Here is a 17,659-nt window from a genome sequence, read left to right on the forward strand (position 1 = left end):
TGAGGCCCTGAGTCACCGGCTGCTAGGAAGCGGATCCTTTGGACTTGAAAAGTCACACCTTTTAAACTATGACCTGACCTCCCTGCCTTCTTCCCAGTTTAGTTTCCAGGGGCACATGTGTTTCTGAGATTCCCTTAGTGTGATGCTCAAACTTGAGCATGCCTGAAAAATCCCTGGACAGCTTGTGAAAACCCAGGTTTCGGGGCCCCACTCCCAGAGTTTCTGATTCAGTAGATCTGGGTGGGCCCAAGAATTCACATTTCTGACAAGTTCCCAGATGATGCTTGTGCTGCCGGCTGGGACCCCACACATTACAAGTCAGTGCCCTTTGCATATTAATAGCGGTGTGTGTTGCTTCTGGATGCAGACAGTGTAGGAGAGCACAGAGCATGAGGATGCTCCTGGTGTCTGTTTGGGTTATGATAAAAGGACTCTCCCCAGCTGAGTCTCAACCCTGGAGAGTGATGGTACTGAGAAGCCAGCCATTGACCTATGAATACACACACACACACACACACACACCCCACAGACTTTGGAATCACTGAGTCACTCTGAGTCTCTCTTTCCTCATCTGGGGCCCAACAGTAAAAGGGAGAGTGGAACATCTCCCCAAGTAGCTGGGTTAAGGGTCCCTCGCATAACCTGTGGCTCCGTCCCCTGTCCCTAGGCCTTGTATGGACACACACAGGCTGTCACATGCCTGGCAGCATCGGTAACCTTCAGCCTCCTGGTGAGTGGCTCCCAAGACTGCTCATGTATCCTGTGGGACCTGGACCACCTCAGCCGTGTAGCCTGCCTGCCCACCCACAGGGAGAGCATATCTGCCGTTGCCATCAGCGATGTGTCGGTGAGGCCCCCCTTTCTCAAATGTCTGTGTCCTCAACATGTCCATGCTTCTGCACGGTGGCATGGTGGCCAGTGCCCCGAGAGGAAACCTACGGGCAAAGACCACCCCAGAGTATTGAGAGACCCCAGATGTGTGGAGCATTCTCTACACAGGCAGAGTAGAGCCATCAACAAGTCTCAATTTGGGTCTTGATTTTATTGTTTTGCTTCTTTATTTTTTTCCCTCAGGGGCTGGGGTAGTGGGAGGTATCTGTTCTAACACAGGCGTCAGGGAGTTGGGGCAGGAAGTTGGCTTTGGTGAGAGATCTTCTGGGTTGCCTGACTAATTCAGCTAGCTGACTGCAAATCTGCGTTGACTCAGCAGGTGCCTCTGGTCTCCAAGGCAGGAAGTGCCTCTGCTTGTCCCTCCATGCTGGCTACCAAAGATAAGCCTGTCAGGAACGTGTGTGTGTGTGTGTGTGTGTGTGTGTGTGTGTGTGTGTGATAGACTAATATATATATATAATCAGTGTATACATATATGAGTTTTATATATCAGTGATATATACATATATCAGTGTATACATATATCAGTGATATATATATATATCAGTGTATACATATATCAGTGATATATATATATCTATCTCAGTGTGGAGCTTCTTCTACACTGGAATCCCCATCATAGGGTATGGGGTTTTCTGAGGATCCAGAGACTCTGCATCTGCTAATAGAAAAACCTAGGGGCCTGGAGCCAAGACAGACTGAGCAGGGGTACCACAGGAGGAGGGAGAGGTGATGAAGGAGCCTCCTGGTGCTAACTTTGGCTGCAAGTGGTGATCCAGATAGTCTTGAATTCAGGATGAATGTTAGATGGGCATATGGATGATGGTGGATGGATGATGGATGGATGGATAGATGGTGGGTGAATGGATGAATGGGTACATATACTGGGGAAACCACCAAGCCCTGATCTGGGAGAAAATAAATTCATAAGGAATTATGTCCCCAGACCTCAGAGAAGACTGATATCAGGACAACAACTTGTTTAACTCAACTTGTCCTGGAGCTGGTTGAGTTCACTGAGTGCCTGCTGGGCCCCGCGCTGGGTGCTTGGCAGAGATGTATCAGACATGGTCCCCGGCCTCAGGCAGACTCCACCAAACAATTCAGGAAAGGACATGATGGAGCCCAGCCCAGAGGGCTGCAGAGGGGCATGGAGCTCCCTACATCCCTTCTGTGGTCAGGGCAGGGTTCAAAGGCATGGCCCCAGATGGCTCTTGGGGTCCTTGGTGACAGTGACCGCTACTCTATTGGGCACAAAATAGACAAGGACTTGAGAAGAAAACACTCTGGACATAAACATTTTGGAAGATGCAATGGGCAGATTTCTCCTCAGAAATTCCCCCTGGGGCGGGTGGGGGGAAGTTTGCCCCATTTTATGAGCCACATGCAGTCATTCCAACCTCTGTACCCTGCCCTCCACCAGGTGTCATCCAAAGCTGCTTCATGGGGACAGGGCTGGCCAGCCAGGTGTAGACCCCGTGTCCAGGCCAGGGGTGGTGTCCAGGATGGGTCTTCTGTGCCAGTCAGTACGCTGCCAGGGAGAGGGCTGTGGGAGGAGCCCAAAGGGTGAGCCGGCCGGTCTGTGCTGGGAAAGCAGTATCCAAACACTTGATTGCGGTATGAAGAGAGCCAGAAGTGTACACTTGTGCCAAAACACAGCAGACCTATGAGTCTGCTGGGAAGAAGTGGGTGTCTTAGGAGGTCTGGGAGTACCTTGGTTAGTCCTCAGAAGATGACAGGTTGAGGGTGCTTATGTGTACAAGCTGAGTGGCTGGGCAGATGGGGAGGCAGTGACTCCTGCCTGAAGTGACGCCCACTCTCACTGCTGCAGGGCACCATCGTCTCCTGTGCGGGAGCCCACTTGTCCCTGTGGAGTGTCAACGGACAACCCTTGGCCAGCATTACCACGGCCTGGGGCCCAGGAGGAGCCATAACCTGCTGCTGCGTGATGGAGGGGCCAGCATGGGACACGAGCCATGTCGTCATCACAGGGAGTCAGGATGGCATGGTCCGGGTAGGTGTGTTGGGCAGAACGAGGGCATGGTACAAGAAATGTGTTCATCTCCATTCTACCCACTTCCTCTAAGGGTCAGATCTGCAGGCTGCATTTAAGACCATCCCAGACCACGTCCCCACATAGCAAGTGAGGGCAAAGGCAAGGCTCTTTCCAGGCAAAAAGTAAATACATAAAATTATATAAAATTTTATACATACATATACTCATACAATGAAATAAATACTTACTGTCACAAGATATAAAAGCTGAATGGTCAAATGCATAAGAACATAGGCCATTACTGAAAAGAGACATTTGGGCCATCCATTCATCCAACCGTCTATCCACTAATCCATCCACCCATCCAACTATTTATCTCTCTACCTACTCATCCATCCATTCACTATTCCATTCATTCATCCATCCTTTCATTCTTCCATCCATCCTTCCACCTACCCATCTACCCACTCACATGTCCCTCCAACTATCCATCCATCTATCCACCTAACATTCATTGAACTCTGGCTCTGTACCAAGTTCCTACAAGCCATAGGGGACACAGAGATTAATGATAAACAGGCCCTTGTCCTCAAGATGCTCACATTCTAGAAGAGAAAACAAACAGAAAATACATGAATGTGGTTCATGCTATGACTGGGATAATCAAAGAGTGCCATGGATCCTCTGAGGAGGGCCATGGACAGAGAGATCATCAAGAAACCAAGAACACAACGAAGGAGAAACACTGAGGTGGGAGGTGTAGCACGGAGAACAAAATACAGGTAATTTTTCCGAGACTGACAGGGAGGAGGAAGAAATGAATAAGATAAGGAATAATTAAGAGCCCTACTCAAGAAACTGGCACTTGAAATCCACAGTTTGTGAGAGGAAATGTCAATTGAATGCCACTAGGTATTCAAGAAAATGCCCTTTGCATTCTCCATGCATTTGTGAAAGCTCACTGTGTGCCAGCATGGCTAAAACGCAGCCCTGTCCTCCCGGAGCCTCCACGCCCAAAGTCTCAGAATATCATGGAGGTGATGCTTCAGGAAGCAGAATGAGTAGTGTGGTGGGGGTCCAAGGGGAGCATGGATTTATTTCCAGCAGAGAGAGGTGGCATTTCAGCGGAGCCCTGAGGATGAGGAGAGGTCAGGGCATATGGAGAAGGCCATGCAGGCTGGCGCACCAGCGTGCGTGCACAGGAGAGTTGACTGAGGGGAACCCCCCGAGAAATCTCCTAACAGAGTCCCATTCGTCGGCCGGGAAGGCCAGGGTCGCTGCAGAGAGCAGGGTGTCCTGGGTTGGCCAAAACACGAGGAGGCAACGAAAGTCCGGGCTGGGTGGGTCATGGTCGGCACTGTGGGTCCGTCAGAGGAGCCTGGGCGGCTGAGCAGCAGCTGCCTTTCCTTCGTGGGGCCCCCAGCGCAGGAGCGTGAGTCTTCCAGGGGCTCAGCCCTCGTCCACTCAGCGCAGTGACTCCTGGGACGGCTTGGCACTGGGCTAGACCCGGCATGGCGCTCACAGCAGCATGTAAGTGGAGGCTGCTCGTTGTCCTGTGGGGACAGAAAGTCCAGGCTCGGCAAGTGAGACGCCGTCTCTGCTCAGCCTGAGGGCGCCCACTTCAGGCCTGGGACCAAGGACCAGACACAGAGGACGGGAGGCCCTGCTGCTGAGTGGTGAGGGAGGCTTCCAGGGTTGGTGGCAGACAGGAGGGCACTAGCTGAGTAAAATGATAGTGAGCTGGCTGCTGAGTCTCGTCCCTGTAGGTAAGGGGTTGGGGGAGATGCCCCATGACCCAGAGGTGGGGAGGGAACTCGCCTGGGCTACAGCTGTGCTCGGCCAAACCTCCGCGCAGGGAAACTGAGGCCTAAGCGGGCTCTTCTCCCGAGAATATGGCAACGTCAAAAGTGAAAGGGCGTGGAGGAGTGGATGGGCCCCGAGCCTGCAGACAGGTTCACTGCCCCAGCCCATGGCGTGTTCTCTGTTCTGGACAGATCTGGAAGACCGAGGAGCTGAAGATGTCTGTTCCCGGGCAGGCAGCGCCAGAGGGGCCCTGGGCTCCACCTCCAAGCCCCAGAGGTAACTGCTGTGCTAGTGATGCCTGTGGGGCGCCCTTGGCTTGCTCAGCCCTCCCTCCCCTCTCCTCTCCTTGGCCCGAGGGCTGCAGCTCCATCCAGGCCTGCAGAACCCAGGGAAGCCATCTGGTCTCCTGGGATGTTGCCAAGTTTGCAGGTGAGGAGCACGTTTCCTGAGAGCTGCTGGTGGAGTGTGAAGTGGTGTTTCAAAGCCTCCCTGAGTACCAGACTCATGCTGCAGGGATCAGCGAGCTCTGGGATGCTTCTCGGGCGTGTGAACACTGGTGACGGTGGTTGTGGGGCTCCGGAGCCCCAGGAGGGGGACACACCCAGCAGGGCTTGGTTTGATGCTCTCCGTCTTCCTGGGTCACTCTTAAATGCCAAACTCCCCAGCCCAGGACTTGGATCCAGCTGGCTGTTGGCCTGGACTGCCAGGCTGCAGACAGGAGCAGGGACGGCTTTGCTGTGTCCCGGGGAGAGGAAGTGGTTCCATAGGCCCCATTCTGCCCTGCTGATCCTGACTCAACCCCGCTACTCTCCATGGCAAGTTCCTCAAAGTGGGTCTGAGGGTCATCTGCGTCAGCATCGCCCAGGAGGCTCATGGAACATTGAGATCCGGGACCTGTTCTCAACCCAACCTCAGGGATAAGGTTGGAGGTGGTTAGAGTTCCCATGTCTAACAAGTCCCCAGGTGAGTGGTGGTGTCGCCGAAGTAAGAGGACCACCGTCCTGCAGCAGAGCCCTCTTTGGTTGTGGCAGCTGGGCCTGAAGCAAGAAAATCTGTTCTCCCTTCTGCCATCATGGCCTCTGGCACCAGCACCACCATGGCCACCGTCGCAGAGCTGTGAGGGAGAGAGCTGACCGTGAGCAGTGTCCACTGTGACACTTCCCGTGCATTCTCTTATTTCTCACGGCAACCCCACGAGGAAGATACTACGATGACACCTGTGTGAGAAATAAGGAAACTGAGGCAAGGAGCAGTCCAGCAACTTGCCCAAAGTGACCCAGAAGCGCATTACTCCTATCGTTCTCATTTCTGCCGCCAGAGTAGACACGCCCACTGCCAGAATGAGCTCGGCCACCGGCACCAGCCCGTTCCCTCCAGGATGAGCGCAGGCACAAACCTCACCACCAAGGCTGTCACCTCCTCTTCTCACCTCCCTGGGGCCCCGCCATCACCTCCTCCAGTGCAGCCAAGCTTTCTCAGTTCTGTCTTCGTCAAAGGTTCTGGCCCAGAACTGAGACATCCTTCTTCGTGCCCACGATTCAAGAAAGCACGTTACCATGGTGTGAGAACTCTCCTGTCATCACGAGTCCTTCTGGTTTGCTCTGCATTTCAGGACCCATGACCATCCACTAGAGAGAATTTTCCAGGTTGTAGAGGGTTGCCTTCTAAAGGGAGTAGCCATTTTTAGTTAGCTCATTTCTGAAATGTGCTCCACACGTCCTTGATTCATTTAGTCACTGATTCATGGATTCTTTATTCACATAGTAGGGGCATTTGCTCAGCCCCTACTAGGTCCTAAGATCTACATGGGAATCCCTTCCTTCAAGATAACACCATCTGGAAGCCCTTGTCCACAATCTGGGCCGACCAGAGTGGTGACCCTACAAGAACCTACAAACACTGTGGATTCAGTTCACTGGTCCTAAGATCTCTAGGGTCCTTTGGGACCACGAGGAATCAGCCCATCTTAGTGTAAAAAGAGACGCGTGAGGATCGCGCATTCTAAGGAACTCACAGCACTTCTTTGGAGAACAGGGACCAAACTCTCTCCCCTGCCTCCACCCACTCAGAGAGCAAGTACGAGGTTCTTAGCCTCTGCCTGTTCATGAAGAGATTCTGTGGCACACCTGCTTGAGAGCACACCATTTCAGTCTTGGGCTCAGCTGCCCACTTCTGAAGTTTCCAAGCTCCCATAAGCTAAAGGTTGATAAGTGGATGTCTGAGCAGGAATGCCGGTTGCGTGGGTGGGTGGATGAATGGTGGGACAGACAGACAAAGGGCACCTCAGAGCCATTCCGTTGGTTCTGGAAGTGCCAATGGATTCATGGGTTTCTACTCAGGATGGACAAGGTTGTGCTCATTGGGAATGGGGTCTCGTGAAATGAGAAGATGAAAATCAGGAAACAAGGCTCTAGACCCAGCTGTGTCTCCAGCAACCTCTTAGGCCCTCAGTTTCACCCTCTGTCTTCATCAATAGAGGTACTTCCTGTACATCCTAACTTGTAGGAAGCAGATGACAGAAAGATGATAGACGTAGTCCAAGATCTACTCAACAAAATGTGGTTCATCATTATCATTTTCTTGGACTACTAAGAGTCTTCTCCCCTAACACACCAGCTGATGACATTAGGGGGCTTACAAGATGGTGTCAGGTGGACAGGAGCCCCAGGCCCACATCCTTCCCATGCTGTTTGTCCTGACCTGCCTGAGGTCACAACTGTCAAGTAGAATTAACTGCCAGGGTTGCAGTTACAGTTCAAGGGAGGATTTGGATGAAATGACACAAGGGCACAGACATATTCGTAAAACTCAGGCTGGGGCACCGCTTAGAGTTAGCAAATCCATGTGCAGATTTACAAGCCTCAGCCACTGGAGGGCTTGCTGTTCTCATAATGTTGCGTATAACTGTTTTGTTGGAAGGGGACCAGTACTGGGCCTGACACACAGATATTTGCACGTCTCTTGGTGTGTCTATTACTGCATTCCTCAAATACCTTAAGGGGCAAGAAAGGAGTTCTTTGAGGGTATTGAGGATATTAAGGTTACTGCATTTGTGTGCAGATGTAATCTGATTTCTGCCTGGAATTCATTTATTTGTCATTTGCAGCAAGGACCAACCCAGTTGAGTCCAATTTATTTTTGGAATCGCTCCATAGATTTGGGCTCAGTCTGGTACATAAAAAACGCTTGGGAAAAGCTTGCTTTCTGGATTTGTACACAAACACAAATGCACAGAGCTGCCTGCCGCCCTGGGACAGCTGGGGCAGCCGAGCCACTCCTGCCCTGACTCCCAGCAAGTGACTCTGCAGAGACAGACCCAGCTGACGTCTCTCCGCCTCACCCTGCAAGAAGCAATGACTGTATGTCCCCAAATACAGTCATTACAATGACTGAAGTAACAATCATTGAGTTATATTTTTTGAAAAGACGTTCTCTGCATTTAATTATTGGTTGCGGCGTGAGAGGATTTAGATAAGTTGATAATGCCGACTTTATGTAATTTATTTTTACTAGGCAATTATGGGCTGCATTACATTCCTGGCAGCAAGGTATTGTGGGGCATCTTATTAAGCATAAAGCCAGTAAACACTGATGAACAATTTTGCTGAACTAGGCATGCAATTTAGAAAGCAATAATACACAAATCCAATTTGGTACACAATGGATACCGCAGCACGTCAGCACATGTAACTATCACAGCCTGCAAATTAAATTGGGACGCCCTTTTTGCAACAGCACAGACCAAGATTAAATGTATTTCCCCCCTCAATTTAACAAGTTGCTGACCACAAATATAAATATATGTGTATGTGTTCGTGGCCCTGCGTGTAGATGTACACATGCACGTGTGTGACAATGCTTGGGTTTTCTAACTCCCCTCGCCCACTCCTCACAGGTCACAGGTGGGAGAAGAATCTTGCCCTCTGCAGAGAGCTGGATGTCAGCGTTGCCTTGACAGGGAAGCCCAGCAAGGCCAGCTCTGCGGTGACAGCTCTGGCTGTGTCCAGGTAACGACGGGCTGGCTGCTCCCGGCCTCCAGCAGAGGGCGCTGTGCCACCCCTAGGAAAGCCCTGGCTGTTCTGCCCAGGCCTCCCTGGCCCTGGGAGGTGGCCTCACTACAGGGACCCAGGGACCCAGGGGGGGCCAGCATATACAACATAAGGGCGAGGCGGCCGTGCAGGGCCCTAGGAAATGGTTTTTGACACACATATTCTTGCTCTTTCTCTCTCTCACTCTCTTGAATATCTATGAATTCATAAAGAAATCCAGGAGGTAGGGCTTCCCTGGTGGCGCAGTGGTTGAGAGTCCGCCTGCCGATGCAGGGGACACGGGTTCGTGCCCCGATTCGGGAAGATCCCACATGCCGTGGAGCGGCTGGGCCCGTGAGCCATGGCCGCTGAGCCTGCGCGTCCGGAGCCTGTGCTCCGCAACGGGAGAGGCCGCAACAGTGAGAGGCCCGCATACCACAAAAAAAAAGAAATCCAGGAGATAAAAGTATATTGTTTTGTGATTTTATCCTAAAGAGGGACTTTTTTCCTGAGGTCCACTGCCAATTGTTAACATTTGGTATAATGATTATTCTACATTACAGAAATTGCCTTTCAAGGGCTCTAAGCCAATGTGGAATAGACAAGTGTCAGATACTACGTTTGGCTACATTATTTTATTCTTCACAATTACCCAGTGGCGGTGCTTACTGTCATTAGCCCATTCTACGCACTAGGAGTGTAGTCTCGGGGGGCCAGACCTTCAGGAGCCACTGTCCTTCCCTCCCTGCCCTGGAGGGGGCCATTTGGGGTCCGTGGTGGTAGGAATGCTGGGCTGAGGCGGGGTGGCTCAGGCTGGAGTCTGTGGGTAGGGATAGAAGGCCCTGAGCCCTAATTCTTTGCTGGAGAACTTGTCCTTCCTTCTGCCCACCAGCCTGGCTGCGAATCAGCTCGAGGGAGAAGTTCAGGGCCTTGCCCTGCTCCCTGGAGCCCTGCTCTCTGGGAGCGTCCCCTCAGTGCTTTGGGAGCCACAAGCCTCCTAGTTCAAAGCTGTCCCCGGTTCAAAAGACTCTCCGGTGGGTCAGCTCCCCCCGCTTCAGGTGGAGGCCAGGTACAGGCTCCTGGGGTCCTGGACTGCAGCCCCACGTTGTAACGCCATGTGCGCAGGCTGGGGTAAGCAGGATGCACTGGCTTTGCTCTAACACGCTTGTCTGTTCTTTCCCTTCCCAAGAAACCAGACCAAACTCCTGGTCGGCGATGAGAAGGGGAGAATATTCTGCTGGTCCGCAGAGGGTTAGGAGGCGAGAGCTGGTGGAGGCGCTGGCATGGCAGCCGCGTGCCCTGAGGGGCAGCAGCACCAAGCAGAAGGCGCAGACTCAGTGCCAGGGGCGCCAAGGAACCCCCAGCCTCCCTTGCGAAAGGTCCCCAAGGATGTGGCTGCTGGTCGCTAGAGCTACACACCCTGAACTTTGGCCTTGGATTGCACGGAGATGCACTTCTACAAAACAGATACACGCGCCCATCGGGGCCCGTGAGCAGAGCACTGGAAAGCGTGGCACGAGGGTGCCAACCGGCGCACGAAATCACACGTGACTCACTTTTCAGAGGGCTTACTGCACTGGAAAAACACTGGGCCGCTTACTGGAAACTAATGGGAAAGACTGTATTGTTGTTATTTTACTAAAACAGCTATTTTCCAAACACAAGAGGGCTCTTGAGTTTAAAATTTCCACCCTTTCCCACTGAGGTATTTGTAGCTCCACGCTTAGAAAGGCCTCAGGGACGCACAGCCCCCTTTCAGAGTGTTTCTCCGCCCCTCCAGCTCCCCCGGTGGAATCTGGCTCCTCCCGTGGTCTTGCTTGCTGTGCGGGGGACCTTAGCGTCGGGAGCAGGGGCCCACACTCGAGGCCCAGCGGCCGTGGCTGGGCTCAGGCCACGGACGCAATGGCTGCCCACCGCAGGCATAGGCCAGTCAGCTGTGAGGACACACCCTGCCTGGGGTGCCTGCTCCCACTCTGCACCCCACAAGCAGGTGGTGGGTCCCAGCTGGGCTCGGTCTTGGCAGGTTTTTCCAGGGACCTGTCCATACAAGGTCAAGGGCCCCAGTCCACATGCTGGTTTTGAGTTGCAGCTCATCTTGCGAGAATCTGGACTGCCATGTGACTTTGGTTCTCCATCTGAAAGTACATGGCAGGTGGCTAGTTAGCCCCTCTGAGGAATTCCAGTACCTTAAGGTTCAGGCATTGGATACTGAAGGCATCACCCTCATTCTCACGTCTTCTCCTCACCCCCAGCCTTCTGGAAGCCTTGAAAGGAAATTCACCTGCCCCTTCAATGAAATCCAGCTAAGGTGGGCATACAGAGATTTGGGGAGGCAACACTCCATAGCTTTAACTCCCTCCCTGAGATTTTCCTTCTAGAGAATATCAGTCTTTCCCATATTTCTCCAAGCCCTGCAGAGGCCCTGTTGGGTGGCCCATCCCAATTTAGCTCAGGCCTGGGGATGGCAGATAAATGGACTCAGTGTCTTATGGCCCAGGTCCTCTGGTCTCCAGGGGGGTAGTGAGTCAATGTAAAGATAAATATTAAGAAAGTAGAGGCGGGGGCTTCCATGGTGGCGCAGTGGTTGAGAATCTGCCTGCTGGTGCAGGGGACACGGGTTCGAGCCCTGGTCTGGGAGGATCCCCCATGCTGCGGAGCAGCTGGGCCCGTGAGTCACAACTACTGAGCCTGCGCGTCTGGAGCCTGTGCTCCGCAACAAGAGAGGCCGCGATAGTGAGAGGCCCGCGCAACGTGATGAAGAGTGGACCCCGCTTGCCACAACTAGAGAAACCCCCCGGCACAGAAATGAAGACCCAACACAGCAAAAATAAAATAAAAATTAATAAACTCCTACCCCCCAACATCTTCTTTAAAAAAAAAAAAAGTAGAGGCGGTATGAACTATGTCAAAAATCGTGAGTGAGTGAGAGATAGTTAGGAAATAGTAATCTATCTGTCAACTTCGAGGTCTTTGCAAAGGGAAAGAAGGAGGAGGGGACTTGTCTCAAGTCCCGAGCACTCCTCCCTGGGTGAGAAGGGCAGGTGTCTGACCCTGGGGCCAAGGATCATGTCACCTCCTGCATTGTCTGCATGTGCTGTTAGCAGACAGCCCATTTGCAATCCCCTAGTCAATCTGGGGCTGCACCAGAGGACCATAAATTGAAGAGCAGAGTGCACGCCCCCCCGGGAAGGCCAACCAGCCGGGTCATAAATATGAGGAGCCTGCTGTCGTGTTTCAGGACGCAGCTCGGCATTCACCCAGAGCTGAAAGGTCTGCTGGCCCAAAGGCTCTCTTGGGCTCATTCGTTCAACGTTTCCTGAGCACCGCCTTTTGGTTCCCCAAATCACAGGAAAAATGGAGGGGGGGGGGATGGAGATGGGTCTTGTTGCTGGGGTCTTGGAGCTAAGATGTTTGTGCAAACAAATGTGACCTGAAGTGGAAGGGAGACCTCTCGTGCCCTAGGGGGAACGTCATTCCGGCTGTAGTCATTAGCTAGGGCTGCTGTAACAAAGTACCACAGACTTGGTGGTTAAAACAACAGAAATTGATTGTCTCACAGTTCTGGAGGCTAGAAGTGTGAAATTGAGGTGTTGGCAGGGTTTGTTCCTTCTGAGGGCTGTGAACAGTTCAGGAGGCCAGAAGTCTGAGAGGACCGTGTGTGCAGAGTTGGTTTATCCCGAGTCCTCCCTCCGTGGCTCACAGATGGTCGCCTTCTCCCTGTGTCTTCACGTGGTTTTCCCTTTGTACCTGTTTATGTCCAAATTTCCTCTTCTTCAAAGAACATAAGTCATATTGGATTACGGCTTATCTATATGGCCTCATTTTACCTTGATTACCACTTTAAAGACGTTATCTCCACATATGGCTAATTCTGAGGGCCTGGGGATGAGGACTTGGATGTGGGGTAAGACGCAGTTCAGCCCACGACACTGGCTGGAGGAAGTGGCCCTGGAGCAAGACTTGGAAGGGCAGGTGGGTCTTGGCCTTGTGGAGGTGGAGAGCAGTGTTTCATAGGGACAGGGGACAGCATGGGCGAAGGGACAGGGTGCGTCGGGCTGGCGGCAGAAAGAATGAGCAGGTGAAGATAGAAGGCAAGGTGGAGGCTGGAGGGAGGGGCGGCCGCCGCTCCGGGGCTGTGAGGCTGCAGGCAGGGGCTGGGGCAGGGCAAGCGGGAGTGAGGAGGCAGAGACAGACCCCCCCACCCCCACCCCCACCCCGAGAGCTGCATCCCAGTGCCCAGCTCACGGGGGCGCTCCTCAAGCGCTGCTTCCGTCCGCGCATGTGCGGATGAGTGACTGAGCAGTGGTGGCGGGCGTTTCAGAGTTGGTGGTTCTGGGAGTGAAAAAAACAGCTCTGAGTGACGGCAGGTCCAGGCAGTGGCCCCTTCACGGGCGGGGTGAAGCAACAGGGAGCGAGGACCCTGGATGTGTCTGGGGACGGTGCCAGCGTCCTGGGGTGAAAAGGTCGATGCCCTCCACAGAGCTGGCAGCTGTGGAGCATCCATGGGAGTAGGAGAGGCTGCGGGCAGAACGAACCCCGAGGAGGCGGCAAAGAAGGAGCCAGGGAGGCAGGGTCACCGTCAGGGCGCTGTGTCAGGGAAGGTTCGGGGGACTACCTGGTGGCAGCTCCTTCCTAGTGGCACTGAACTGAGACCCTACGTTCCACCAAGACCAGCTCCCTGTTACCTAGAGGAGGGAAGCTGGGCGCGCAGATCCAGAGGGGAGCAGGGACACCCCGACCCTCGCTGCAGACCTGGCCCCCCGTGGGCTCCAGCGGGGTCAGAAGCAGAGTCTGCTGGGGTAACAAACAGAGTGGGCCCGGGATGGGGGGCAGGGAGAGAAGCCCCAGGCACAGCGGGGGTCCAGGGTCTGAAGATCCTCGGCAACCTGGGTGACAGGAAACTCCTGCTGGCCTCAATATTCCAGAAGTCAGCCAGCCTGGGGTCCCTGACAGTTGTCAGTGATGGAGGGAAGTCCAGGACAGAGGCCCGAGGAGTGGGGAGGGAGAGCGGGCTGGGCACCAGGGCCCCCAACAGAGGGGCAGGCAGGGCAGAGGCCAGGCACACTGGCCAACCGGGCTGAAGTGAGAGGGCCACGCAGATGCAGGCCTGCCAGCACCCCAAATCCAGCAGGGACAAGGGGCCCCCAGTGCAGGAGCTGTGCCAAGCTGTGCAGCGACCACTCCGTATCTGGAGACCAGAATCTGAGGACGGGCACACACAGTGGAGGTCACAGATAAGAGCTGTGCCCGGGTGCCAGGCAGCCTGAGACCCGTTCCCAGTGTCCCCACTTCCTGCCAACTTCAGCCTCAGTTTCTGTATCTGGAAAATCAGATTCCAGTGTCTACACGATGGCTTGTCGTGAGATTGAAATCCTACCTGTTTATTTGATGGAGGGATGAAGCAAACGACAGGCCGCCAGTCCCCGACATGATGTAATCTTTCAACACATCACTTGTTCATTCACTTACCAGTATCTTTTCTTGCTGAGCCAGACCTTGTGCCAGGGCCCTGGGGACAGAGAGCCATTCTGCCCTTCCCCGAGGAGTCCCCTGCCCAGGCTGGGCAGAGGACAGAGAAAACATGACAGGAAGCACGTTCGCTCTCACTCCCAGAGGTTTATCAGGCTGAAGCCAGGTGCTCACACAGGAATGGCATTTCTTCTGGAACATCCTGGAAGGCAAGTCCGACTCTCAGGCTCTGGGGCTCAGTTAGAGCAGAAGCCGCAGTCTTCGTGTTAAAAAAATAATCGCTTGGATGACGCTGATGTGGGCTGCAGAGTCCCCACTTGGAGGAGATATTCTGGAGTAGACAGAGACAGGACAGGGTGAGGATGGAGGTGTTTGCCCTCTGCTACCCACCCACCAAGAACAGGTGGCTTGTGAGGGGCCTCTGGGGTCAGGGACTCCCGTATTCTACTCACATTCACCACCTCAGCCTGAGACAGCAGCCGTGCCCAGCTCTCACCCAGCTGAGCCTTCTTAATAACTTCTTAATAACTGTGACAACTTCCTAATAACTCCCGTGACAACTTCTTAATAACTGTGAGACCAGCCCCCAGCCCACCTCCACAAGCAATGCTGTAGCCACTGCTCCCGCCCTGGGAAAGTCTCAACTCTGTCACCATTCCCAATAAAAGCTGCTCTCTGAGCCATTCATCATGGCAACACTCCACATTCTCTGAGAGGCAGGGAAGAGGACCCAGTGCAACCAACATCCCTCTAATTGCAGAGAGGAAAGCAGGGCTTTCCAGTGGGGCTGTGAAAGCACCAGATCAGGATGTGCACCCGAGTCCACCCTCAGGGAGGTGGTTCTACATACTGTGGCCCCTAGGAAGGCTTAGGACGCGCCCACCTCACCATCTCGACAGGCCTGGGCTCACCTGGACATAGTTGCAAGAAAAAAGTATTCGTTGTTTATTGGAAGTTCACATGTAACTGGGAGTCTTGTATTTGTATTTGTTAAGTCTGGTCACCCTGCTCCCTGGACCCCTTAGAGGCCTGGAAGGATGGTGCCCTGCCCAAGGGCCCAACACAACCTGCTGGTACTCGGTGTGTGACGGGTGAATCCCTTCTCCTGAGCAGACTGAAATTCAACAGTGGAAGCAGGTGGAGGGCTCACATGGAGCTCGCTCTTCGTGCCACCAACCAAGTTTCCAGGGCCTCTGGGTCTCTCTGGCCCTCACTTCTGGGGGATAGAGCCTCCTGCCCCATGCTGGCCCTCTGCTCTCATTCCTTTGTGCCCTGGCCTCCAAGGAGAGCAGCCCAGGGCTCTGGAAGCCACTTGTGACAGCAACTGCCTCCCCCAAGCCCAGCCAGTAGCCAGAAGCCAAGTCATGAGAACCCAGTCCTGGGACCTACAGAGGACTTGGAGATTGGATCTGACCACGTTAACATGCAGCCCAGAAGGGCACATTTGGGCAGGAAAACACTCTTCATATGAAAATCCTGATGAAATTTGTTCAGCATAAAATCAAATCTCTCAAACCAAAATCAGTTTTGCTTCAGTAAGTTCTTGGGTACACATCACATGCCCCGATTGGACGGGGTGTGTGTGTGTGTGTGTGTGTGTGTGTGTGTGTGTGTGTGTGTTGCTTCCATTGCCCTCTTGCGGGCTGCTGCCTGCAGCACCTTCACAGCTTCTTAGTAAGTAGAAGGATTCTCCCAATTGTCTCCTTCCTCCAGATCTCTGAAAGCTCAGGGAATACTGTGTTGCCCTGGCTGAGATCTCTGCCCCTAAACTGGTTAATAAAGACACAGCCCTTGAGCAACACCCTTTACCGCCGTTTGCCAGGAGCGCATCGTTAGAGAAACACCACTGCGCAATGACTTGGAAGTGGTCCATGCCCCCAGTGTGACTGGTGTTCAGCGAAGCTGAGAGGCACAAGTATGGGGTGCAAGCAGCAGGGCCAGTGGTGGGGGGCCTCGCGGGGCTGGAAGCGACCCTCACAGAGGAGCTGCAGCGGCGGAGTCCATGGGGATCAGACCTTGAGGGCACGAGACGCTCCCCGGGCAACTTCTTAAAATAACTGAGGGGTCCCATATGGATGACCCGCCACTGTGCAATGGGGAACACAGCCCATGAAAGCGGGGCATTCCCACTCCTCTTGAACAACAGGCTGAAGAAGCCTGGGGATCTTGGGGCCCCATGGTACATGTGTGAGCACCACCCTCACCAGTGTGAGGGGTCTCGGTTCTTCAGGAGCCTGCAATGACCGGGGGATTGGCCAGTTGTGCATCTGGCCCCTTTAGTCCTCAGGGCAGCCAATAGTGATGCCCCCAGCAGCCTAGGGAAGAGGGCACTCAGACTCCCAGTCTCTATACCGGTGACCTGTGAAGTTTTGAGACCATAGCAAGGTCACAAACTGGTGGTTTGGGGGACCAGGTAGAGTCTGTAGGTGCCTTCAGTTTGAGCCATGCAGTGCTAATCGTTATTTTGAGTTCAAACGCCTTGAAGAGGCTGGTTTAGCATTTCCAGTTTGCAACAGACCCTTCCTCTTCCTATTGCTTTGTTTGTGCAGGCTGCTTCTGGCAGTCACATTATTAGACGGGCCCCGGAACCTGTTTTACTTTACCACCACTGGGCCAGCACTTGGGGGTAGATTCACGGCGTGGCAAATGTACAGACACCCCGTCTCACTGCACGCAGGGCAAAAGAGCACCCCCACACTGTCCCACAGAGCCCAGCGCCTTGGAGGCATTCAGCGGTTTGTAAGAATTTCCAAACAATTCACTGGGGTGACACCCTCTGCCAGGCACTCTCCAATTCATTCCATATTTATTCATAATTATTTATCAAGCTCCTATGCTCCTCAGTGCCAGGGTACGATGTTGAACGAGACAGATAAGGTCCCTGCCCTCAGGGAGTTTACAGTCCACCCAGGGAGGCAGACAAGGACAAAATTGAGAAGATCACAGCTTCTGAGGAAGGCTGTGGAGGAGTGCCGTCCTGTGAGATGGGACATCAGGGGACTCAGGGGGTGGAGCAGTGAGGGACATCCTCCAGGGACCTGGGAGCTGAAGGGTAAAGGATCCAGATCCTGTCTGCATGTAATCCTCACATCTCACACTTAGGGAAACTGAGGCTCAGGAAGCTGAGTGCCCCGTCCCAGCTGAAGCATCCTCTGTGGGAATAAGTCCATCTCTCACACACACCCCCCATCCTCCCACCCCCCACTGCAGGAGAGGCTTGTCGGGGAACCTCTAACAGCACTGAGCCCTGCCAGCTCTCCCCAGCCTCCTTTCCTTGGCTCTAGGATGCGGCCACCCTGTCCCTCCCCTGTCCTTCCAGGACACATCACGGCTGTCTCTCTCCTGTGCTCTCGCTGCCCTCACACAGGCCGCCTGGGAAGCACTTTTCTATTTGCTGTCTGCCTCCCCCTGGGCAGTCCTATCACCAAGACAGGGGCCCCTGACTGCTTCCTCTGAGCGCCAGTGCAAAGCC

General features: G+C 53.8%; 1 protein-coding gene across 3 annotated transcripts in view; it reads left to right on the plus strand.

Annotated features, from left to right (window-relative positions):
• The window catches only part of WDFY4 (WDFY family member 4), a 271,838-nt gene extending 261,463 nt beyond the window's left edge, over window positions 1-10,375 (plus strand). For 2 of the 3 annotated variants that reach the window (XM_024739043.1, XM_024739042.1), the window contains 5 exons: window positions 668-847; window positions 2,723-2,905; window positions 4,882-4,966; window positions 8,586-8,697; window positions 9,908-10,375. In XM_024739043.1, coding sequence (XP_024594811.1) covers window positions 668-847; window positions 2,723-2,905; window positions 4,882-4,966; window positions 8,586-8,697; window positions 9,908-9,974 — 627 coding nt within the window. In that variant the 3' untranslated portion in view covers window positions 9,975-10,375. The remainder of the gene's footprint in view (window positions 1-667; window positions 848-2,722; window positions 2,906-4,881; window positions 4,967-8,585; window positions 8,698-9,907) is intronic. The other variant, XM_024739044.1, reaches the window with a different exon arrangement.
• The last annotated feature ends 7,284 nt before the right edge of the window (window positions 10,376-17,659 follow it).

Source organism: Neophocaena asiaeorientalis, unplaced genomic scaffold (assembly GCF_003031525.2).
Source record: "Neophocaena asiaeorientalis asiaeorientalis breed wild unplaced genomic scaffold, Neophocaena_asiaeorientalis_V1.1 scaffold202, whole genome shotgun sequence".
In the NCBI taxonomy this organism is placed as follows: Eukaryota; Metazoa; Chordata; class Mammalia; order Artiodactyla; family Phocoenidae; genus Neophocaena; species Neophocaena asiaeorientalis.